Source organism: Sabethes cyaneus, chromosome 3 (assembly GCF_943734655.1).
Source record: "Sabethes cyaneus chromosome 3, idSabCyanKW18_F2, whole genome shotgun sequence".
Lineage (NCBI taxonomy): Eukaryota > Metazoa > Arthropoda > Insecta > Diptera > Culicidae > Sabethes > Sabethes cyaneus.
In genome coordinates, this window is record NC_071355.1 from 145483593 (window position 1) to 145508912 (window position 25320).

Consider the following 25320-nt stretch of genomic DNA (forward strand, 5'->3'; position numbering starts at 1 on the left):
TCACTTTTGTGCGGTAATTTAAAATAGGTCACATAGTTCTTTACCGGCTTAGTTGGTTTCGAGGTACGATGCTGGTCTAACAAGCCAGTCGTCGTATGTTCGAATCTCGGCTAGATAGAATCAGTAGGATTGTTGCACTAGCCTCGTAACTGTCCTGTACTCTAATAACCGGCTGTGCAGTCTGTCGATGAAGAAGGGCCAAGTCCTAGAAAGGTCGTTTAAAGCCCAAGGTATTGCTTTTTTACATAGTTCTCTGAGATATTATAATTTTCATAGTTATTATGATCGCTTTTAGAAAACATCCATCAATTGTTCGCATTCAGATTTTTTTTCGTCAATTACTTTTGTCAATAATTTCTTGAAAGAGAAAATCCTCTAATTTGAAACAAACGTATTTTGATTAACGGGTGACAACTAAAATTTTGGAATTTTTCAAGGCCCCTATGCACAACAACAAACGCGCACAGGGAGAAATGTGAGTGTATATGTGTTAGCTCTTTCTCTCCCCTTTCTGCCAGTAGTTTCTTGTTTTGTTTATGCTTGGTATTTTTAACCAATAATGGTTCAAGCCCTCTGGGTTGGCTATCAATCAAGATGTGTACCAGACCGAATGTTTGAAGAAAATTTTAATTCCGTTTCTACAAAAACATCATGCAGATGGACAATACGTGTTTTGGCCGGATAAAGTATTACTGCATTATGCCAAAAGAAAACACAATTGCTCCTAAATACTCATCCGATCTCATTTGTACCCGAAAAGTACAACCCGACAAATCTGCTTGAGAGTCGCCCAATCGAAGATTTTTTCGAGATTTTGAGCTCCTTAATATACAAAAATAACTAGAGAGCCACGAATTGCAAACATTTGATTGGTAGAATCAAGTGATACATTCGCAAACTTGACATGACGGCTGTACAACACTCCTGTTCCGACATTAAATGGAAGCTTCGTCGAACAGCCGATTATGAACTGTTTTTAAATATTCACTAATTTTTTTCAACAATAGACGATGTGTCTTTAATTTCAGTAAATCAGATCGTCTTTGAATCTGTCTTTTTTTTTGACAGCCTGAGAAATAATTTCCAAAATTTTAGTTGTCACCCGTTATTATTTTCCTGAAAACCAAATTTCTGTTTGAAACTAGCCTAATACACTAGACGTTTCATAACTACAAGACATTTATACATGGCAACCAACATTTGACTTAAAATAAACAACTCTTAAGGGGACATGAACGACTAAAAATTTTGTAAAAATCATTATTTTTTTATTTCCTATTTTGATTCTGCAGTCTTTTCCGCTTATTTTGATACTAAATTTGTAATGATATAACCACAGGAAGTGGCCGAAAAACGGTCATACATATAAGCATTCCAGTGCGGCGTGGAACAACTTCGGCGGAATAAAACGCCGCTCCTGGAAAACCACGATTTTAAAACTTTATGAACCTTTTTCTCAGAAACTACACAACATATTGGAACAAACTTTTTTTTGTTTTGTTGGTAGTAGCTTGGCAAAGACTTTTATAACTTTTGAGGTTTGTAAACGAAACACAGCCAGAGAAAAAAGAAAAAGAAGACAAAAAATTTTTTTTCAGGCATCTTTTCTTCTTCTTTTTCGTTTTTTGGTGGGCATTTTTGGTGGGCTAGCTTAATCTTAAGCTAGCAGTGCATTTTCTTTTTCTTTCAATTTTTCATGGAAATACCCACCAAAGTTACCGAAACTATGTTGAACTGCATTGAAGTGAAATTAGTCGTCATCGATTCTGCCAATTTCAAAAACAGTTTTTTTTTATTTGAAACAAAAATTCTGTTCATGAAAATATATTCGCTGTGTTCAGATTGGCAAGAAGAATGCAGTATTTACATTTTTATAAACAGAATCCCGCGTTTGTGCCCAAAAACTGCTTCCGAAATTGGGCCTTCCGACGAAAAGTCAATGACTGCTAGTTTCCCGTTAAATTATTTTCATGCTTGGGAAGCTCTATCTGCACCGGAAGTGCTATTTCCGACATTGCACTGCTAACTTAATCTTAAGCTAGCAGTGCATTGTTTTTTCCTATGAAACAATGGAGCATTAAATTCGCCGTTTGGAGCATTAATTAGCATTAATTGAGTATCAATTAACTGCATGGTTCAGCTAATGTTCTGCTAATTTTGTACTGCCAGCTTAAGGGACATTTGTGTTGTTATGCTGCGATCGACGTTTTAGCCGAAAAAACATGGCCGCCTGCCAGTCTCCTGGAGCAACTACCACAATGCGGCTTTCTGTGGAGAATAATACTTTCTAACTGCCCGTCTATCTTTTGTTGGTGTTATTCTAGCAACACTGTAAATAGTGTGCTTTCGCACTTTCGGTCAAGTCACTTTCGGGAAGTCAATCATCATGAATAGTTCATAAAATAATCGATATTAACTGCAACCTAATCGTGTCTATTAGTCTGCAATCATCAGGTATCCAGCAGGGTGGAAAGAGAAAAGTTGAGATTTCCGGTATTCGCCGATTGGAAATTTCGTGTTGGTTGGTGAACGGCTGAAACGGCTGGGTTTATGCAAACATAAACCCCATAGTAGTACTATAGCCTCTTATCCAGCAACTCCTATCCCTACCACCTCGTGGTACCCGCAGGAGTACGAGCAACGTTAGCGGCGATCGAGTAACATATCCTCGGTAAACCAAAGTCGTATTTCGAATATTTGGCATTGGCCAAGGTAACGAAACAAAGACGACGAATGGAAACTCTATACTTGAAACTAACAAAACCATAAACATGCTTAAAAATTTGATTCTTTTTTATCCACAGACTTCGCAGCCGGTAATTAGAGTACAGGACAATTACGGGGCTAGTGCAACCATCCTACTGATTCTATAGCAGCACCGTCCAGCCGAGATTGAACTAGAGAATGGTAAAGGGCCGTTTCTTTAATTATAGCTTCATCAACGTGCACTGCCTGCACAAAGTCAAATCCGATGATGAGCAGGAAGCGTCTTACGCGAGGCTGGAGGCAGTTGAGCTCATCAAGATCGTCATCGGGAATATTAACCCTCAGGTCGATAGGGAAGAAATGTATAGACCGGATAGGACCGCATAGCCTGCACACCGACACGAACGGTAACGGCCAACAAACTTCGCAGCTTTCTGAGGCCTAGTGATCCGAAGCACCTTTTTCCTACGCAAAGATACTCGCAAAGCTGGTTCTTCTCTAATGTCACGAATATACGCTTCCTCTCGGCTGAACATCAGCCTTCTAGAAAACCCGCAATTTGCTGAGAACTACGCGCGAATTCTGGATGAGGTACGATGATGGTCTAACAAGCCAGTCGTCGTATGTTCGAATCTCCTTGGGGGCTCCGTAGCCGCAAGGTTACCGAGTCTGCTTTGACAAGCGGGGTGGTCGTGGGTTCGAATCTTAGTAGAATCAAGCCATTCGATGTCAAGTGACTTTAGCATGGGTTTATTCTCAGGCCCCTCATTTACCCTTCCTTAATGCTGAATTCTATTTTTACCCACTGAAGTCTCTTGTTAGTGCAAAAGTCCTTCCTATAGTTAAGTGTACTGGCCGGAGGAACGAATGAGTCCTCCCCAGGGACGGCCATAATATGGGATAGTACCGGGAGCGAGAAATAAGTGGGTAAAGTAGATCAAGCTTTTGAAGGAAGGATAAACCCCAATACACACAGCACGCATAAAATTTAATAAGCATATCGCTTATTCAATGGCGATAATAGCAAAATGAAATGCAGTGCAGCTCATACAATAAACACCCGGGCGATATCACAATCAACTATACTGGTCACAGTGATGAGTCCATACAGGAAAATAATGTTCGAATCTTGGCTAGGTGGTGTTGCTAGAGAGTCAATAGGATTATTGCACTAGTCGTGTAACTGTCCTGTACTCTAACTCGACTGCTGCAATTATCGCGACATAAAGCTGGTGAACACCGCCTACAAGGTATTCTCCTAGATTCTGTTATGCCGGCAAAAGTTTTCGTAGGGAATTACCAGGTGGGCTTCACGGTGGCTCACGCAATCACGGATCAAATTTTTGCCATCCGACAGATTTTATCGGACAGAAATATCGGAAGTACAACGTGCCCACGCATCACATCTTTATTGATTTCACAGCAGCATACGATTCAATCAATCGAAACTAGCTATGGCAGACAATGGACAATCAATGGAGCTATAACTTGGATCGAGTGAGTTTCTTGTGCATTTCGGAAATAATCTGAAGGTGGCGGCTTATCCGATGAGCGAGCATCGAAACGAGAGACACGGTTTACATCAAGGGTAGTCTTTGTATATGATTTAATGCTAGGCGGAGGCACTCTACGCTAGCCTGAAAGCGGAGTCTAGAGGGATTGGGATAAAAAAAAATGCTTCGAAGATCGAACAAAGCGTGCCTCCCACGGACGGTAACAGACGGACGGACAGTAGATGATTTCGTGTATTTGGAATCGCTGGTGACAGCAGACAATACTAGAAAGGAAATCTAGCAACGCATTCAATTGGGAAATCGGGCCTATCTGGCCCTTCGCAAATCGCAACGATCAAGAAGGGTACACCGCCGTACAAATCTGACATATTACTAAACCCCTTATTACTCACGCTACTCACGGAGGACAAACGCGCCCTTGCCGTGTTCGAGTGAAAAGTACTGCGAACGATATTTGGCGAAGTACAAACCGAAAGCAGGGAGTGGCGGAGGAGTATGAATCACGAGCTGCAAACACTGCCTGGAGAGATTCCCGTCGTACATCTGACGACGCCAGTAGGACGGTAGGCCGGACCGCAATGCGACGAAAACAGTTTCCTTTAACAACTCCACCGTCACCAGGAACAGGGGGGCTCAACGCAATAATAAAGCACAGGTTAGGCAGATCGTACAAACGTACTGCTACCACGCCTGTATCGTACAGTAAAAGCAATGGAAGCGCTCGGGAACTACGTCGCAACGTTGGCTTTGTTGTTATAGATAGCATTGAAATTATTCAACCACCTGGTGTAGTTGCCATGAGGACATAGTTTGTTGTATCTGTTTTCTTTACTAATATAATTAAACACGTCTTTCCTCCTAACCTGTCTATTTATTATCATTGGGCTCAACGTGCAAGATGGCTCGACCATATCGAAAGTGTTTGCGGGTTCAGAGACGACAGGAACTATCACCTATCTTATCCATTTAAGAGATGAAGTTTTTGCTTGTTTAAAGGAATATTACGCTCTTGCTGTGGCAAAAATTGATATGCCAATGTCACGTCTCCACTGTGATAATGGTGGAGAGTATTTCTCCCACCAAAATGAAGAATGTTGTGGTATTGTGATGGAATACACAATGGTATACACACTAGAGATGGTCGGGTAGCGGAAAATTTGCCCGAAACCCGCACCCGTACCCGTACCCGCCGGGTTCGGGTCGGGTCCGGGTATTGAAAAAAAATAATTTGCGGGTTCGGGTCGGGTACGGGTTCTTAATTTTTGTTTTTGAAACCGGGTACGGGTCGGGTCGGGTATCTCAATCGACCACATTTAACACTAAAAATGGTCGGGTACCCGGGCCCGTCCCGTACCCGACGGGTTGCGGTCGGGTTCGGGTATTAAAAATAATAAATTTGCGGGTTCGGGTCGGGTACGGGTTTTTAATTTTTTCTTAATCGGGCACGGGTCGGGTTCGGGTATTCAAATTTCCATACCCGACCATCTCTAATACACACCACAAAGCTAAAGTGTGGCATGGATCCAAGCCGAATGTAATGGAGTTTTGTTAGGTAACCTTCAACATTACATGAAAGCGAAAACCTAGAACCTAAAATAACTGCAATTGAGAATACGAATTGCCACAACGACTTGCAAGGTAACAAGATGTAGAACAAGATTATACAGATGATGATGAACCGTATTTAACTGACTAAGAACCATTATTTCTTGGAGAGTCCTCAAGCCAAAATGAACATACTGTGATAGAACACGTCATCGTAAGAGGATATCTAGGATAAGAGGGAATAACGATCATCAATTCGAAACAACAGCTTTGTAGTCTTTTGGACTACAAAAAAGTTTAACAGATTTCATTGACTAAAACTTAAAAGTGTAGTTAACTGAATAGATCTATATATATCTGCTTATAAATTTGAAAAATAGAAATGATTGAAGCAGTCAGTTGAGGCCACAAAACAAAACAAAAATATTGCTAAAATCGAGGTCTCTTCATAATGAGGTATTGGTGCATCTACTTGAGTGTTAGAAAGTTTCGGTAGGTATTCATGAAATAGAACATCTACTTTTTGCCGAAAACCCGTTCATAGCAATGAGCCTATCCTGACAAAGGAAATTGTACAAACCTTACGATTGGTCATGTTAACCAGCTCCTGTATGAAGGGCCAAAAAAGAATTGATTGGTAAGCAACATCACTTACACGTAGACGTACCAGAGATGTTTGAGAGTCTCTTTCCAAGAACTAGATCGCATGAATCAACCATTAAGTAAGCCCTCCCCTGCAGAATGATCACAATAGGTGGGGAGAAGAACAATTAACTTTACAATATTGCCCTATACATCACTTTTGGAATTCTGTTTCGCTGATGCGCTATGAGCAAAAAACAGCAAATGAAACCTGGTCGTTACAGCAATAGGCAAAATAAGTTAGATAATATACCACTATTTTAGAGGGTAGAAACATTCCTTATTAAACAAATTATTCCTTAGATTTAGACGATGTTCTCTCAACCCAAACCCAATTATCCAAACCAAACCAATTAACAAAACTGTCTGGCTCCAGTTTGATTAAGGACATAGTAATAGTGTCACTCACCTGTATTTCCAGTAATATCTCTTGCTTTTTACGCCGCAGCTCTATGAGTAACTTTTGCTGATCTGGAGTGAGCTCTAAAAATAAATAAAAGCTATTGTGAAACTCGATATTTGGCTACGGTTTCGCTATGTGATAGGCAAAATGTATGACAAACTTCAAACGAAAAGATGACTGATTTCGACTATTATTCCCTTACAAACTCTATTCCACCAACTAGGCTAGGTTCACCGATAACAAACATTCGGAAAGAGAACACAGCATGTGCGAAGGTGCCGATTTATCGTCTGGTCGCGCAATGTTATTTTGAAAACCTACATGCAGTATTGCTTCGCAAAACATCCGTTCCGTTTCAGACTCTCATTGCTACGTGCACCTATCGCAAGTTTTGTTTAGTGTACGATTTAACTGTAACTTACACGGGACGGAAGAATGGATTTTCTATTTTTGGGCACACCGCTATCGAGTTCCAAAATAGGTTGCGCTCCCAGGAATGGTACAGGAAAAGAAACTGAATGTTGACTCGAATTGAACGAAATGCCAACAACATTTAGATAAACAAGATTTGTTTTTACTAAACAACTAGGTATGTTCAGGTTGACTCACAAAAAATAAGAGTATAGAAGTAATTTCAATACTACCTCAAGAAGTATTATTTCAATTCATCGATCTCTTGTTTTGTCATACAGATTTGCTGGGCTACTAACAAACACGGGAGGAGGGGTACTGAAAAATTCCAACCCTTGACTCTAGCTAGTTACCTGGCATTGGAAAGTTTTCGCTGTGCTGTGAAATGTTGGACATTGTGGCGTATGAATTTTCCATAGTATTCACCATGATAGTTCCACCAAGTGCAAACCGTTGCGTTCACATTAAAACACCTAAACACTGGCACTATTCAAAGCAAACACTATTTTTCCATCTAAAAAATACACTAAACTAGAGACGATTGCTTCTGCACCATTTCAATTTTAGCATCTTCCTTTACTTCTCGTTCGTAAAGTTTTGTTGAAGTACACAGAAACCATAGCAAACTGTCATTTTTCTTCTGTCTCCTGTCTCGTGCTTCATTCGTCTGATTGCGGTCTTCTTTACCGACTCTTCGATATATTTTTTTCAATTTAGGGTGAAAGTAACGATTGTGTGACTTCAATTTATTTTTGCTCCGGATTTGGTGTTCCCATGCACACGCAACCTGATCCAATATTTCAAATATCAAAGAAAATATTATTAAGAAATGACTATTATACCGAATCAATTCACCTGTAGATGCATGTAAACTCAGCTCCATGGTTAGATTCGACATTAATTCTCACATACTGATACGGTAAGGGTGATTTTAAAGTGAAATTGAACTGTTGAATGAAATCAACTTTAGGGTCGAAGATAAACCTTCCGTAATTGAATTGATTTCTAGCGGTTGCTTTAAAAGCACTTGGCATACCCTGAGAAATAAATAAAACTTATTAAATCACCAGTTTGATATCTCTCGCAACATACCCAGACAGTGAACTGCTTCATTGCACTTTCAATTGATGAATTAGGTAATACAGTTTGCGGTACGTGTTCCACTGTTATACCATCTATGTAAAGTAAATCAGCTAATTCAATTACGATTTTGCCAACAGATCCATACAAGACGCGACTTTCACCTGGGCAATCGTCCTTCAGAATTCAAAAAATTATGCTAATAAATTATGGATGTACATATTGCAAACCCACCTCATTGATGCAACAATTTCTATTTCTAGCACGATATCGTCCGATATTTAGAATTCTTTCTACGGATGATAAAATCCAACTGTGCTGCTGGGAATCTACTCTGATTACTTTTCCGCCCCAGTGTGCATATGCATAATCGGGCCGACTAACTTTATCATAACTGATCTTTTCCAGAAAATACAGTCGATCCTGAAGTAGTTCTATAGTTGTACGGGCCCGCTGAATTTCTAAAATCGCTTCTTTTCGAAAATCTTGGTACGATAATTGAGTCGTTTGTTCAGTCGGACTTTCAGCACGTTGATCAGTGCTAACAGTTTCGTAGGATTCGAAAATATGTTTCTAAAATAGACACAGCAAAAATCACATTAAAACATTGAGATTAATTAAAATTAAGAGTCGAATTGTAATAAATTAAACTATTTGAACTATTTGAACGCTTCAGTGTTACGTCTATTGGTTTGTGTTTATATGCTCAAGAAAATGCTTTGCAAACGCGAGGGTTTTCCAAAGTTTTATTCCATTACAACTGCAAAATTTAAAACATTTGTCTGACTCGTGGTCTGACTTCTCGATTGACACGAACCGTAAAAATTACAAAACAAGATTTACATCATCGGTTCAGATATTTTTTATTTTATTAGTTTTTTATTTGTTCTATTTTTCACCAAGCCCCCGAGTAACAATGGTATAGGCGATTTGTAAAAACATTGATTGTTTACTGGTTGGTTTGAAGCAAGTAGACTCGCAAGCAAAGCACATTTTCGCACACACGTGATGTTGGCGACGAAAACATGGTTGCAAGCCGATGGGGTGATTGGGAATGCCTCCGTCTCCGTGAAGGAAATGCCTCCTAGAAAATACTTGCTTATTCGAGATACTCCTTTTGTAATTTGATACACCCTGAATTCATTATTGGGCCACGGCTGTACTCCAACTAATTCGTAATTGGCGTTGACGGCATTAAACGAACTCTAGCACACTCATAGAAATGCCCGTGTGGGTGAAAATCTGCCAAAATGTGTCGATCTCTTGCGCTCTTTAAGAAATTTGTATTCCGCTTCACCCCTACGTAAATTTTTGAAGGTGGCAGCAGCTTACGTTCGTCAACACGAATTGGGCTGACTGACAGTTAGAAAATTTTTAAACTCAAAAATTCAACAGAATTCTGACAATCAATTTGTCACATGGACATGGCCCAACTAACACCCAATAAACGAACCGCTCAATTAGCGAATCATTGCTGTATTTCCACACTCTGAAATGAGTTTACCCCCTTTACCCGTAAAGTGGTTGGATTTAGCTAAAACTTGGTTAAACTACCTAAAATGCCTTTAAACTGTACAAACTCAGATTTTGAGCAGTTTTTCAACCTAAAAATTGGTATTACGAACTTAAAAGTGCGTTATTTGTTATAGTGGAGTGACCACCAATTTAGAGCCCCACGCGAAAATTATTAGCGTTGCTATTTTCTGCGTTTACCATCATGTTTGCAATTTAGCAATTTGAACATCAGTTTTTCGTTTCGTACAGGATATTATTAAAAAACGAATTTGCTTAGGACTCGTAAAATTGCTGCATAGTACAATACAAAGAATAATTCAATTATCAGTAGCAAATAGCCAAAATTGGTTGAATTTTTATCCAAAATTTGAGTTTGTACCAAGGGTAAGTCACTGAGAACATTCCGTTCACCTCTTTCATGGAAATTTTGTTCAGTCTGTGCCTTACTGTGCTGCCGAGGTGCTGATCATGTGAAACCTGTCAAATTCGCCAGCGCTCAGATTGACCGTTTGATCGTTTTGACATTAACAAACATTGGCAGGGCTGCCAATTTCAGACATTTCAAAATTTAAATGTCAAAAATGTGGGCCACAGTGTGCCATAAACTGTGAAATGAGTGTACCGCAATTGCAATCAATGAGGTCAGCTGTTCCCTAAATTGAGCCTGCCTCAATGTTCTAAGCGACTTACCCTTGGTTTGTACGCCTTAAGGGCATTTTGAGTAATTTCAACCAAGTTTTAACTAAATCCGACCTATTTACAGGTAGAATCATTTAAGAGTGCAGTTTCTACGTTACCGTTAATGCCCCCAAATTTTTCTGCAACTCCAATAATAATTCTTCGTTTTCGTTCCATTGCCAAGATTTGTAGATACAAATGCTAGCCACAACACTGAGCGCAACAAAACACCAAAAAAGCGGTTGATCTGAATAAGCTCGCCTAGTATTTTCAACCATTTTATAAAAATTCGAAAAAGCCATAAACTAAACTTGAGAAATTGAACTGTTGATAAAAAAACTGCTCGCCTACTTTATCGGCTCACCATATCGAAATTATATCGACAGACTTGTAACCTATTGGTGAGCGAAGTAAGCCTTAATAAGTAGTCGAATACCGCCGATTTGCGTATACGAGTTTCGCGTGAGAGAAAAAGAGAGACTATTTCTAATTTCGTGCCCATGCACCTACTTGCGATTCCTTACGGGGTTGGCCGTGAGTGTGAGAAAGACTCTACACTCCTTTGATTTAAAGTAATGACAGATAAACAATAAAATCGTAAATGTATTTATAACAAAAGTGAATTCAGTTGATAGTGATTGCGTTTGCCGAGAAAAAATTTGTAATATGCTACTTCAAGCAGTAAATATATGAGTATTCCGTAAATAAAACCCTATATAATGTAGTAATTTAAAAATAAGATGTTTTAACCGAATTATATTTGCTATGAAGTGTTTTAAACCTCATGCCGATTAAAAGAAAATATTGCAGATGAAAAGAGAAGCTTTTACTACGTATTCACGTTCACGCTCCCTTCTAGCATGAAAATAAAACTAAAACCAACACCAGAAAATTATATATCGGCTGTTCTAGTGTGTTGAATCGAAGCTATTCATGATTGTGATTATCAGTCCAGATTACATCACGGCCGTGATTCTGAAAGGGGTGGAAGTTAAAGCCAGCTAAACTGCAACTGGGGCAAAGCGTATACTTACAATTTTCTACGGCTAGAAAAAAAAACTTTAATCAGTTCTACGAATAGCATGTTTGCAATGATGGACAACAATGATAATGAGAACTATTGCTACCAGAAGAATGCCAGAGGTTCTTCCGGGGATGCCAGCAAGGGAGCCATCCCGAAGGCCACTGTTGTTAAGTATCAAAACCAGTTTAACAATAACAATAACAATGTGGCGGAACAGGAAAATCTAATGCCGCATGTGAATGGTGCCCAGTTGAATCCGGAATGCGGCGAACGGACCAGCAGTGATCGGACTGGTAAGCAATTTGAAATAGACCGGTGTCGAATTTTAGGAATTTTCTGAAGTCATTGTAATTTAATGATAGAAATGTAATGAAATATAATTTGTCTTGTGGTAATGTGCTCTAGTTGATATATTCTTCTAGAAGAAGCAAAATAGGATTATTCCTGCTTGCATAAATTTGCAAAAAAGGCGCTAAGCTAAATGTAGTTAATTGTGTAATATTAATTTTTTTTGCTTCGTTAAATATTCCACGTTCAAGATCGAATACCTACCTGGAAACGACGATCTAAGTTGGTCACCTTTTTGATTTGTTTTTCCATACGCCTCATATGTTTAACTTAATTTTATTTGAATCTTATAGCACAGCTCGTTTTATAATATAAATAAATAAAAAATTAATAACTCAAACAAAACGAGTCAAGCTCTACCCAGAGGACTGGACCGTGGGTTGTGTTCATTAGAACTAAATCTTAAATTGCATACAAATCTTACGAGACCTAATAAAACGATTCCCAACCGTCATAGATATTTCAAACAATACGTCCGAATAAGCTTCGAGTTACTTCTCGGACTCTCAAACAAGCAAATGAGATTGCTTGTTGTGAGCTTTTCACACTGGAATATCGCGTAATATCCCTACTCATGTCGTAGAAATCGACAGAGTACAAACAGAACCAGGACTTATTGCTACACGCCGTGAGACGTTTTAAAGACATCGCTATTCTCCCAGTTAAAATACTAGATTGCAAATTCTAAAATTAAAATTCTAGATTGTCTGCTTTGCCTAGCCATATAGCAGTGAACCGAGTTTGCCTTCCCGTTCGCCTGTTTGTACCACGAGTTATAATCTGCCTTAAGGGGTTATATACAGTTAGAATTTTTGAAAAATCGATTTTCTGTTTATATCATGATCGTGTTGTACATATATTGAAGTATGCACACAGAAAATTGTCATGCCAATCCGGCAAATATTAACGAAGTTAAACGCATATTTGTAACGACGTGTCAGAGCGATCTCAGAAGGAACGCGAAACTTTGAACGCGCGTTCTCAAAACCGTGTTTTCAAAGTCGGTGAGCAAGATTTCTCGAAAACGGCTGAACCGAATCACTTCAAATTTTGACACAAGTGTTCTAAGGTTATATTCTACAGATAAATCGAAGGTTTTTTCTCACCGATTAATATTTCTTACTTTATGGACAATTTAAGAGCAAAATTTACCCCAAAAATCGATTTTTTTAAGTTTAACAAGTCACCATTCCGTCAAAAATGATTATATTGCAAAATCCTTCGATCAATCTATAGCCCTCCCATGGGTAGGTGGTTTGACGCGTACTTCGGCCAAACGACCTAAAAATTCTTAGTTCCGCATGTAGAATGTTTATAGTTTAAGTTGGATATATGCGTAGTATGTAGTATTGCATAATTTAGCTTTATGTGTAGCATGTGTCTCGTAAAGCGGAATGGAGCGAAATCGAACGGATTTGATTTTAAATTCAATCCGTTTGGGCCGAAGCACCGGGAGGGCTTACTCGGTTCCCTAGATGAATTGCTGGTATGCACAGAAATTTCTCTAGAAAACTGAAACCAAATCCTACCCACCATTCATGAGATTTTGACTTACTCATGAAAATTAAAATGTATCGCTAGTTAGAACGAACGAGTGTTCAAAAATGATGTGATGTCTTTATTTGCGTAATCGAGACATTTTCTATGAGATTGCCATAGAATTTGTGGCTGTTATGCGATTATGGACAGCACAGCACTGAAAAATATACACACACGTACATGTATACATGTGTATGCATGTATGAGTGTGCATGGGTGTATAGGTACGAATGAATATATGTTTGAGTGTTCTATGATGAGTCGGAAATTCTTCTTATACCTATGCTGCCACATTACAATTATTAATGGGCAGGAAGTTATAGTCAGTAGATGTGTTTCCTGTATCAGTTTCCTATGCTATTACTATTATTACTAATATTGCTATCGTTGCTGTTACTGTCACCTCTATTGTATTGTTTTGGATGTAATTATAATTTTTTTTTTTTTCTTATTTCCCTCCTTTATTAGAATGATTTGCATGTCTTGTGACTAACCGCGTTAACGGTATTCAACTAACAACATAAAATGATCATGTATGACGCTGTTTGTCTCCCAAGGGCCTTCCTAATGCTGATGAGCCTCTGTCGGAGAGTCCATCAAGTCGAACGGTGGCAACTCACCGGCGGCCTGCTCCTCTCCATTCTTGCGGCTGTCGTCGCGGACGGACTTAGTGGATCACTCGAAAAGATTTATAGCCTCGATATATATCTTGTTCTGTCCATTGCCCAATGCTGGCAGACTTCAACTGAAATTCCATTTCTAACTAAATCTTTTTAGAGTTAAAACTTCTTCAAGTAAAAACAGGTATTCGATTCTTTGGCTGATTCAAGCGATAGCGAAGGGCTGTCCTCAATCATTTCCACTTCCTAAAATGGGGTCATAGTACATAATATATGGCCGTGGTATGAGGATTTATTTTTCGATTCAATACCATCCTCACAGAATTATCAACGTCGTTAACATCTTATTAAGTCTTGCTTTAGTGACAGCTTGCACTTAAGACCTAACACGACATATATACATATCTCCAAGTGAAGTTCTTTTTGATCCACCTCATCCCTTCTTAGTTACAGAATCATTTCAATTGACCACGGTCTGAAGAGCATACCGACAAATCGGTTGACTACCGCTTCAAATATGCAATTAATGCCACCGGGAATAATACGAGCGAGTACCAGTCCCCATTACATCGCATCTGCTCTATTTTTCGGAAGTTCAAGTAGTTTTTCGATAGTTCTGAGCGATAATATTGCTCTTGAATAATATTCCGCACAAAATATTCGAAAATTTACGCCATCAGCTACAATACTGCAAAGATGGTAGATAAAGAGGCGGCTGTGGTTTTTAATGAGCATAGGTTGTGGAACAGCGCTGGGTCAATCGTGATGACATGGGTATTTGGGAGATGAGTAGCGTCCAGCCTAGCGAGTAGTTAGTCGGTAGTAGCATAGGTGATGGACAGACATAGAATTCTCGTGATATTACTAACTTGAAAATTGCAATCAACATGTTGACTAAAAAATTCCTCTTTTCTTTTCTTTTCTGCCTGATCTCTATCGCTTCTTCTCACGGCAACAATAATGTTGCCGTGAGGGGAGGCAAGAGACCAGCCACAGATGACCACACTGGTGACAACGATGGAGAGGACGGCCGGCGTGGAGCCTGCTTCAGGTTTAAGATTGACTACGAACAAGATGAGGAAACAAACAAAGGAAGGAGAAAACAAGATAAGTACAAGCCATCTTATGCTATATTAACCAAGCACACAATTATATCAAGCCAAGTTCTGTCACTCTTCTTCCGCCCATTAATCCATAATCACCAATACATTATGGAGCTAGCGTAATCCGCACGGATTCTTTTAACATTATCACAACCACCTTATCTCAGCCCTGGACAGACTTGGCTCTAACTGCCCCACCTTGTGCTGCAAACAGAAACAGAACAGAAACAGAAACAGAAAATCCTTCGATCAATCTATAGATAATATATTTCATTACCGATTCCTTTTTGGTTTTTTGATTTTCGATTATTCAGCCCAAATATATCGTGCTCACCGCAAGACGCCTTATTTTAGAAGAGTTCCAGGAGATCAGCTATAGCAGCTATTTAAGGAACTTTTTTCAAAGTTCTTGATATGTTAAAATACATCCAAAAGCTTCTGAAAGATGTATACAAAGTTTCACTTTAATTAGTTAAAGAGTTTTCTCTAAAAAAATTTTAGAAAAATTCACTTTTTTAAGCCTCCTAATTGTATATTGGCCTCCCAGTTGACTTCAAGGTATGACACTGGCCTTATAAGCCAGTCGTCGTATGTTCGAATCTCGGCTGGGAGAGGCTGTTAGAGTCAATAGGATCGTAGTAAATGGCCCTGCAATTGTCCTGTACTCTAACAGCTGGCTGCGAAGTCTGTCGTAAAAAACAGAAGATCAAGTTTTGATAACGGAATGTAGCACCCAGGCTTTGCTTTGCTTTGCTTAACTGTATATAACCATTTAATTGCAAGCAGTTGGGACACACGGCTTCCTACAGTTGCAATAAAATACAGTGCAGAAAGTGCGGAGAACATCTTGCGGATGATACTTGCGAGGAAGATGCAGAAAAATGTCTATTGCGACGACATTCCCCATGAGCTCTCGTTGTGCCCCACATCAAACTGCGCGGTGATGAGCTTAAACCAGATTCTGGACTATTGAACCTTTCAGATATTAAATATACATGTATACTAGATATTTCCCATTAAAAGTTTCCTACTGACCAACCATACCCTCAAACTAACCACCAACCTACCAACAGTTAGAGAAATTTTAAAACAGTTAACCGCACAATGACCCCTGTTTTCAACCATTGTGTCCTCTGATGGTTAGTTAATCCAAGCAATGCCTTGGGGTTTATTATACCGTTCTTTAGACATATTATCCTTCTTTATCTAAAGACTTCGCAGCCGGCTGTTAGAGTACAGGAAAATTTTACTGGGCCATTGCAACGATCCTACTGACTCTATCTAGCAAACACCGCCTAGCCGAGATTTGAACATACGACGACTGGCTTGTTAGTCGAGATACTCCTTACGGAGGCGTTCTATTAGGAATTAAAAAATGCTATTCCTTTTTGAAGTAGGACTACATCTTTGTTTACTATACTGGGACTGGGTAGCACTTTGTGGAAACGAAAATACAAGTGTTACGTTTGAATGAGATTTCAAATGGTAATAACTACTAAACTACTGAACGAAACTGAACAATTTATATCTCGTTGGATATTTAAAATGGCCAGCAATTAGGCTTATACAAATTTGAAAAAAAGTTCATGTCCTGGTCTCAAAATATTGTTGAAGAGGGGGCAAGAAAAAAATAATAACATAAAACCTTCAATAACCAAACAAAAGAGAAGAAATTAGCGTTTATTTTTCCATATTATTAAAATTTTAATACAAATATTTTGTACAGTACTTAAATTTTAGTTCAAGCCTTTCAAACTTTTTCGACCCAAGCACATAAAGTAAGCATCCTGGTAGAGATGAACCAGTTTAATAATAGTGGAGTGCCACAGGATCACCTTAGAGAGCCACAAACGTATAACTTGACCTTCATTTGAATTTTGTTTTGAACTTCCGTGTCACTCGGTTAGTTACCTTGCTCTTTTTAATAATCGAAATCCGTGTCACTAGTTCAGAACTCGGTAGCCACGACATAGTAGCGTAATCTATACATAGTGTGAAAATGGCAGTTTAGGTCCCTGCAACTTTATTACTTGGAACGCTTATGCTGTGCTAGTTCAGTGACACCCTGCATCCTGCTTGCAACTGTATCATTGAGTTTTACGTCCCCAACCTCCAAAATTAGGGTAGTTACTTGGATATTACGGAGTAAAACGATCAATTTTGAGCCCCGAAAACCCGAAAAATTATGTTTCTATTTTCATCTTATCTAGTACCTTTGACAGAAAAAAATAATCCCGCTGCAATTCAATAATCGGAATATCTCCGTCAAAAGCGGTACCAAATTTCACAAATATATTGTTTAATTGATTGTTGCCTCCATCTAATTCGGTTATTTTAAAACAAGGTGAATTAAAATGTAATCAAGCCGAAAGTCTGATTGCAATTACCCCAATTTTCGACGTCGGGAACTTAAAGATTAAGCACAATAGTTGCCTGTGACTTGCAGCAGAATCAGAAAGTTTAGTTGGTGAAAGAAATTTGATCGAGACTAACGAGATAATTACTATAACTTTGCACATATTGGGTCATTTAGAGATGTAAACTCATTGAAGTGTGAAAAAATCTGCTCGTCACTAAAAAATGCAACAGACTTTATTTTTTTGCCCCTTCACATTTCGAAAATTTTTAAAGGAGGGGGGGGGGGGGGGGGGTGACATAAACTTTTTTTCAAATTTGTATAAGCCTTATGGAGGGGGTAAAAGGGGGACTCCTATAAAATCAAGTAGGGGAGAGACGTCTACAGTGAGACACTTTTTTTCCAAAAATTTTAAAAAATTTTTGGTGATAGTTACCAACGAGGTCTCCAATCCATTTGAAAGGTATATCTTTCTAGTTGTCTGAAAAAAAGTTTCAGCCCTTTTGGTTAAAAGATAAAATAGTTATAAACGCAAATGTGAAGGTGTCTCTTTGGCTCACTGTTCCCCAGTAGGTGGGAAGAGTGAGACAACGAGTATTGAATACTGAGACACATATTAGAATTAAACTTAAACCATATTTTTTGGTTATAAAGAATAGTTTAGGGGTCGTACTGTTTATTTTGTGCATAAAGGATACATTATTGTTGTGCATTATGGAAAATTCCGATTTTTCTCACATCTACATTTATATTCATATAAAAGTCCAATCCTGGTTATCTGACCTTCAACTTACACTTCAGAACTCATTTACAATCAATTTATATGGATTGATTTACAATTCAACACAAAATTTTCTTTTTGAAAATTACCCACATCTGTTTGTCTCACTGTTCCCAACAGGAATGTTTTATAAGAAATAGTGAAATAGTGGTGTTAGCAAACAATTCGATGGTCTTATATGTTTGATTTTTATCTCTCATTCCTATGAGATGCCATGTAGTAAATTTAATTTGGATTAGTTATGCGATTTGCCGTTAAAATCACCTGAAAATGATCACAGTAAAATTTACTTTGACCCCCCCAAAAACGACTTTTGTTGAAAAATATACTAAAAAATTAACAAATTTTTCTCAAACTATATTATGTGATATAGATACACAAACTTTACTTTGCAGGAAAATATCATGGATCTTGTATGTTTTATAGCGATGCTATTCCCGATGTCTCACTGTTCCTGTTGTCTCACTGTTGACTACTCTCCCCTACATATTTTCTCGTAACTCGAGAACTAATCAAGCAAATGGAACCAAATTTGGCATGTGGGGTTTTTTGGAGGCATGAGTTTATTTTATGATGGTTTAAGGTGAAATTAGTCGTCATCGATTCTGCCAATTTCAAAAGCAGTTTTTTTGTTTGAAACAAAAATTCTATTCATGAAAATATATTCGCTGTGTTCAGATTAGCAAGAAGATTGCAGTATTTACATTTTTATAAAGAGAATCCCGCTTTTGGGCCCAAAAACTGCTTTCGAAAGTGGGCTGAATGACGAAAAGTTGATGACTGCTACTTTCCCGTTAAGACCCCTCTCCCCTGTGAGGAGGATAAAAACTCTCATACAAATAAAACAGAAATTTTTGCGTATGTACCATATTTTCTGGTATGTAACAAGCGGTAAGCTGTGAAAGTAAACTAGTAAAACCTTCTCGTAGCAAGAGGCAGTGAATTGACACCGCCAACTTACGTACCTGTTGCCATTCCTGTCAAAAGAGAAGGACATTCGACTGGCACGTCATAATTGCGATGAACGTGCTTTGGCTTTAATTTTATTTGTAACCAATGGCCCTTTTAAAACCCACAAGCGAGTTAAAGTAAGATTATTGAAACATGTCGAGCTACGCATAATCATATTTAATACAATAATCTGTGGGCTGGTCAGTCATTAAATTATTACTATTTCAACCTTTATAATGCACACGAGTGATTTAAAAAAAAATCTCTATGTCTCAATGGTTACAGGCGCTGTACTTATGAACCCCCTTCCACGTATTTTCAAAGCCACCATTGCATTCAATGGAAGAATTGGATCTGAATTGGATATAATGCTTCTCTTTGAAATATTCACTTAAACAATAGCACTCACAGATTCTTATAAGCAAGCACTTATATCAGAAATGTGTTAGTGTTTGATCTAACGATCTGATATAGTCCTACGTAACCCTTTCGTTCAACCTTTAGGGCTGTATACCTTGTGGTTTTTCGAATTAATCTTCCTCCAATTCCAAACATTGGAATAGTAGCATACCAAATGACAATACACGGCAAAGAGTTATGTGTTGCTTCTACATAAATTCCTCCCAGAACAATGGTACGATAGCAACAACTTTATAATGCAATTGAACTTCTCCCTTCACCGAAATTAATTTTGGGAGATTTTAACTCCCATGGCATAGCTCGCACCTCACTTTATAATGATAACCGTTCCACTGTAATTCATAATCTTTATGACAATTTATATTTGACTATTTTGAATAGAGGTGACACGACACTTATCCCTAAACCTCCAACGCACCCAAGCGCTTTAGATTTATCATATTATGCTCGGTATCATTACGATTACGGTTAGATTGTTCATGGAAAGTAGTCCTTAATCCCCCTGGCAGTGATCATCTACCAATATTAATTTCAGTCACTAATGATTCAAGCTATTCCCAAACGGTCAAAATCCCATATGACCCAACAAGGAATATAGACTGGAAACTATATGGAAGAGTTACTGAAGCTGTTGAGAATATCTAACAGCTTTCATCACTCATTGAATATGACCTTTTTGTAGGTCTGATACTTGATGCTGCAATACAAGCCCAAACTAAACGAATGAGTGACGATCAACAGTCGACTACTGTGGGAAAAAGAAGTGCTCCGATGTCTATGCAGAAAAGTCCAATGCGTTTAGGAATTTTCGAAAGAAAGTAACAGTTGAAATTTTGTTGCGATACACCGCAAATTAAAACAAATTTAATGCCTAGACCAAAGCAGAGGAACGCAGTTATTGGCGAAGGTTCGTTAATGACCTAGCAAGAGAGACATCAATGAGCACTCTTTGGACCACAACTAGAAGAACGCGTAATCGATTCACAGTTAATGAAAGCGAGGAATTTTCAAGTCAATGGATATTCGATTTTGCTAGAAAGATGTGTCCAGACTCTGTTCCTATGCATAACATTGTTCGAGGCACAACTCCAAGTCGCAAAGAAATAGAATTACCATTTTTAATAGCGCATTTTGCATTGCCCTTCTTTTCTGTAAAAATAACGCTCCTGGGCTTGATAAAATTCAAGTTTAAAGTATCAATCTACTCAACATTGCTAAGCGACAAATGTTAAATTTATTCAACAAGTTCATCGAGCAAAATATAATTCGAAGAGACTAGAGACAAGTTAAGATGATCGCCATCGAAGAACAGCGTATATAGCGTCAACGATTATAACTCATACAGACCGATTAAAATGCTATCTTGCATTCGCAAATTGTTAAAAAAAAGTGATTCTTAGGCGTCTAAGCCATTGGATTGAGATGAATGGCTTATTATCTAACACCCAATTTAGATTCCGTCAAGCACAAATAATACATGATTGCCTTGCTTTGTCTTCAACAGAAATTCAGATTGCTTATGCTCGCAAATAACAAATGACATATGTTTTCTTAGACGTTAAACGGGCCTTCGATTCAGTTTCAATTGACATTCTTTCGGATAAAAACTTCACCGACAAAGATTTTCGCCAATTTTAAATAATTTTTTGCTTAATTTTTTATTCGAAAAACACATGCATTTCTCGTATGGAGACTTGTCAACATCACAATTTAGTTACATGGGTCTTCCCCAGGGTTCGTGCTGAAGCCCTCTACTTTACAATTTTTATATCGACGACACTGATTAATGTCTTACAGACCCATGCACAGTAAGGCAATTTGCAGATGATAACGTAGTTTCGGCTACCTGTCTTGAAAGGACGACTGTAGAATCGTAATTGTTTTCCGAGAACACGTGTATGTTGTAAAAAGCACCAAAAAGGATTGGATGGACTCGTAAACCGAGACACTTACGCACATTCCACGAGTAGATAAGAATCCCTTCCAACCTGCCGAACGGGTTTCAGTGATCGATACTGCCTAATGAAAATACAAATATTGAAGGTAGTTTTCTGGTTAACATTGGTAGTTTTGACGTACAACTAAGTCTTGAAGTCATAACAATCGCTTACATGGAAAAACTTCTAAACTCTGACTAAACTTGTAAAAGTGGGGAACGAGTGGCTGTACGAAGCAATCTACCAGATCATTTTCAGAATCTGAGAGGAAAAACAAATGCGAGGGAGTGGTTGAATAGCCTCATTGCTCTGTTTTTCAACAGGACATCGACATGAGTGTAAAAACTCTAGGCATTACATTGCTCAATTCTGCTTTTCTCGTATCCTGTTCTGTCTGACTGTCCTTCGTCGGCAAGTACCAAGTTGGTTTTCGTGAGGGTCACTCCACGACAAATCAAATATTTATTCTGCGTCAGACAAGTTCCGGCAGTACAACTTGCAGACTCATCATATGTTTGTAGACTTTAAGGCGGCGTATGATTCAGTCAAATGAAATGGACTATGGCAGATAATGGTAAACCGTGGTTTTCTGATGAGATTAGTTACGTCAGATCAGACTAGTTACAGTCAGTGATTCGTGCAACGCTGGGTGGGTCAGCATCGGATCTTTTTTGCGTAATTAATTTATTTATCGAAAATTCCGGCCGGTTATATAGAAAAAAGCAATAATCAAACAGTTAAAAAGATGTATTGAAACAGGCGCTCAAATGTTCATTTCTTTATTTGTTTTTAGATTCTGACGACTTCTACACAGTTGAAACGACGAATCAGCAAACCGTGGAATCCGGAGAGGATCGCCTGAACGGAAAACCGGATGGTCTCTCATTGCAGGAACCCTGCCCGGACGATGAGCGACTAGCCAATAATGGAGCGGCCGCCGGTGCTGCGGATTCCGATGAATGCGACTTAGACGGGGACTATTCGGATAACAACTCGCTTGGCAATCTCTCGTACGTCAGTGAAAATGGCTTAATCGAGGAAATCATTTTGCTACCGAATAATATTTACTCGGACGATGAAAACGAATCTGCCTCGGATGACTGTATTTACGCTTATCGCGGCGATGATCAGGTGCCAGCTTTATTAGACTTTCGAGATCAACCAGCGGATGACGAGACTGACTTTTTGGAAATGGATTTTGATCCAGAACCTAGTTCCGAGCTGGAAAATCTACTGGAACACCAGGAAATAGACGCTGATGCATTTAAATCCTCGCGAACCATAGACCGAATCTCACTCCAGGAGGTGGATAAGATAAATACGGGTTTGAAATCCTCGAGTTTTGAATTGGATAATTCACCACGAAGACAGGAAGAACCACCGGATGAAGCGGATAGCGCCAAAGCTTTCAATACGAGCGCACCGATGGAAGTGAAAAATACCGGCGCAATACCTAAAAAGTTACAACAGCAGTCTTCCGTGGATAGCGAGTTGGCTGGATCAAGTTCACGATCGTCATCAAAAAGTAATTCAAAAAATTTAAAACTGGATTTGAAATTATGTACCGACAATAGCAACTGTGAACTGGACTATCGATTCGGTTTTCAATACTATGACCGCAAAAAGTACTCCACGGATCGGGACGAGGAAACGAGCTGTCTCGATTGCACAGAAAAACAATTCCTAATGCAAACTAAGCAGGATCTTAGCTCACAACGGGTATGCCGATCGTGTTATCACCGTAATCTTAACCACGGAGGAGCACCGCCCGCCGATGGTGATTGCTACAAAGAGATGGGTCAGTCATTAAATTCCAGTAACTCCGAAACAGATTTGATGAGCATCCGAGCGGAGCAAATTGTGCTGCAAGCGTTAAACAAAATCAATGAATTAAAAGCTACTCCACCCAGTGTTGGTCTGTCCCGAAGTATGGAGGAACTGTGCGTCGATCTTGAAGCAGACCGGAAAAATCAGGAAATGGCAGCCAATTTCATGCAAGAGGTGTGCGATTGCTTTTGTTTAAGCTAATTATTTATGATATTTAAGGTTAACGTTCCCATTTCAGATTTACTCCGAAAATACAATAACAATATACACCCTTAACTGTGGAGAACTAACGATAATTGAAGCTTTGGTAAGTTCGCTGTTGAATGGGTAAAAAACAGGATAAAAATATAAGTTCTATTTTCGATCTAGACTCGTATTGGTGTTGCACCGAATTTGGACATCCTTCGATTGTATTTTGCCGAACAGTATAACGTAGACACTAGCAAAATGAATATACCGCAATATCTTTTGCATATGTCGAAACGCGACTGCAACATAAAGAAATTGATTGAGGCCATTAAATCGTGCTGTGATGAACCATTAGACGTGCAGTATTATCCGGTAATATAGCTGTTAGACGCAGAAATGGCGTTGGAACATTTTCAAATTATTTCGATCGCATTTCAGCTGGATCCGCTGTCGGACACTCCTGAACTGGTGCAGATCAACTCGTCTGAAATCGCCAAGCGATGGAATGAGAACACCAATTTGAGGCAGATTATCAACTTTAAGCATAGATACTTCGACACGCTAAATGTGCTTGGTTTGTATACCTAAGGAAATAATCTATGAGATCAGAGATCTGTGACAATTTTATTTCGATTTTTTCAGGCAAAGTCGTCAATATTCTTAGACTGCCTCACAGAGGAAGACACGCCAATTTGACGATTAACATCCCCCAGTTTTATAAAAGTGGATCCATAACGATAACAAGGATTACCTGAACCATTGCCAGGTCGCTACTACGTTCTATACTTTATTTTTCTGCCATACTCTCTTTCTATCTCTCTTAACAGAAATAATAACACTTAACAAAACAAAACGAAGTAACAGAAGATTCTCAATTAGTTAGACATCTGGTTTATATTTTATGATAGTAAAGTGGCACAAAGTTCGTTGCGTACAGCCGATCATTTAATTCGAGTTTTGTTGAGCTAACTTGCAACAGAAAAACCTGCTACATGTACATTAACTGACCATGTATAATATGTTACGATTGTGTAAATATAGATCGCTTATTTATTATCTATATTATATTGTGCTACGATTAGCAAAACGCATATCCTTGTTAGCAAGTATCTACACCTGAAAGGAATATTTAGTTATAGCTTTAGAAACAATCTAACAGGTTGTTATCGGTGTATCAAGTTTAGTATGGCAAAGGATATGACATTTTACAATAAAAAAAGGTGTACAGGCTATATCGGGCGTTACGGAGATATATGACAAAACGCTATTTGCTACCAAAACAGTAGATTAACAGCTCAAAGTGAAAACAGTGCAGTTTGTGAACAGATATTTACTAATAATGAGCCAGGCTAGTGTATTGACTGGAAGCATTCATTATACATCTTTATACAGAAAAGAAACCCTGTTATTACACGAACACCCTCTACGATAAATATTACTAAGAAGTAACATTTCAATAAAGCTAATATTGAACATTTTTGAATGTTTTACTAGTGCAGTACCTAACTGATATATATTTAGTATTGAGAATAGAGAATAGAGAGGGGGGGGGGGCATTGACATAACCAGTACCGGTACCATGGCATGCGCTGCTACATCTCCCCCTTAGAATAAACCGTATGGTCCAATAGCAGAATAAATGATTTTATCATACTCGTCAGGTACACGAACAGGGATGATGTTGTGGCGGCACTCAGCTAGTCGAGTACCCCCCCGGTTCGATGAGACGAG

At 38.7% G+C, this 25320-nt stretch overlaps 3 protein-coding genes across 3 annotated transcripts in view; 1 reads left to right on the forward strand and 2 right to left on the reverse strand.

Annotated features, from left to right (window-relative positions):
• LOC128744519 (cytohesin-1) overlaps positions 1–7782 on the reverse strand; it is a 78460-nt gene extending 70678 nt beyond the window's left edge. Inside the window, exons 1-2 of the mRNA XM_053841592.1 lie at positions 7575–7782; positions 6817–6890 (exon numbers count right to left, since the gene is read on the reverse strand). Of these exons, the coding sequence (XP_053697567.1) occupies positions 6817–6890; positions 7575–7650 (150 nt within the window). The 5' untranslated portion in view covers positions 7651–7782. The remainder of the gene's footprint in view (positions 1–6816; positions 6891–7574) is intronic.
• Positions 7783–7907: 125 nt separating this feature from the next.
• On the reverse strand, positions 7908–10589 carry LOC128740228 (klaroid protein). Its single transcript, XM_053835760.1, has 5 exons — positions 10578–10589; positions 8532–8874; positions 8314–8465; positions 8077–8258; positions 7908–8008 (listed from the first exon to the last, which is right to left on the reverse strand). Exons 1-5 carry the CDS (start codon positions 10587–10589, stop codon positions 7963–7965), a joined length of 735 nt encoding a protein of 244 aa, XP_053691735.1. The 3' UTR covers positions 7908–7962.
• Positions 10590–11188: 599 nt separating this feature from the next.
• On the forward strand, positions 11189–25057 carry LOC128744520 (uncharacterized). Its single transcript, XM_053841593.1, has 6 exons — positions 11189–11811; positions 22367–23574; positions 23639–23707; positions 23770–23961; positions 24028–24163; positions 24232–25057. The coding sequence occupies exons 1-6, from the start codon at positions 11577–11579 to the stop codon at positions 24342–24344; spliced, it is 1953 nt and encodes a 650-aa protein (XP_053697568.1). The 5' UTR covers positions 11189–11576; the 3' UTR covers positions 24345–25057.
• Positions 25058–25320: the final 263 nt, after the last annotated feature.

Excerpts from the sequence above, each read along its gene's own strand:
- LOC128740228 (XM_053835760.1), bottom strand. Across the intron at positions 8,259-8,313 it reads TGAAGCAGTTCACTGTCTGG|GGTATGCCAAGTGCTTTTAA; the intron begins GTATGTTGCGAG and ends TTTATTTCTCAG. Across the intron at positions 8,009-8,076 it reads GAGTTTACATGCATCTACAG|GTTGCGTGTGCATGGGAACA; the intron begins GTGAATTGATTC and ends ATATTGGATCAG.
- LOC128744520 (XM_053841593.1), top strand. The coding sequence starts at position 11,577 with ATGTTTGCAATGATGGACAACAATGATAATGAGAACTATTGCTACCAG. Across the intron at positions 11,812-22,366 it reads GACCAGCAGTGATCGGACTG|ATTCTGACGACTTCTACACA; the intron begins GTAAGCAATTTG and ends ATTTGTTTTTAG. Across the intron at positions 24,164-24,231 it reads CGACACGCTAAATGTGCTTG|GCAAAGTCGTCAATATTCTT; the intron begins GTTTGTATACCT and ends CGATTTTTTCAG.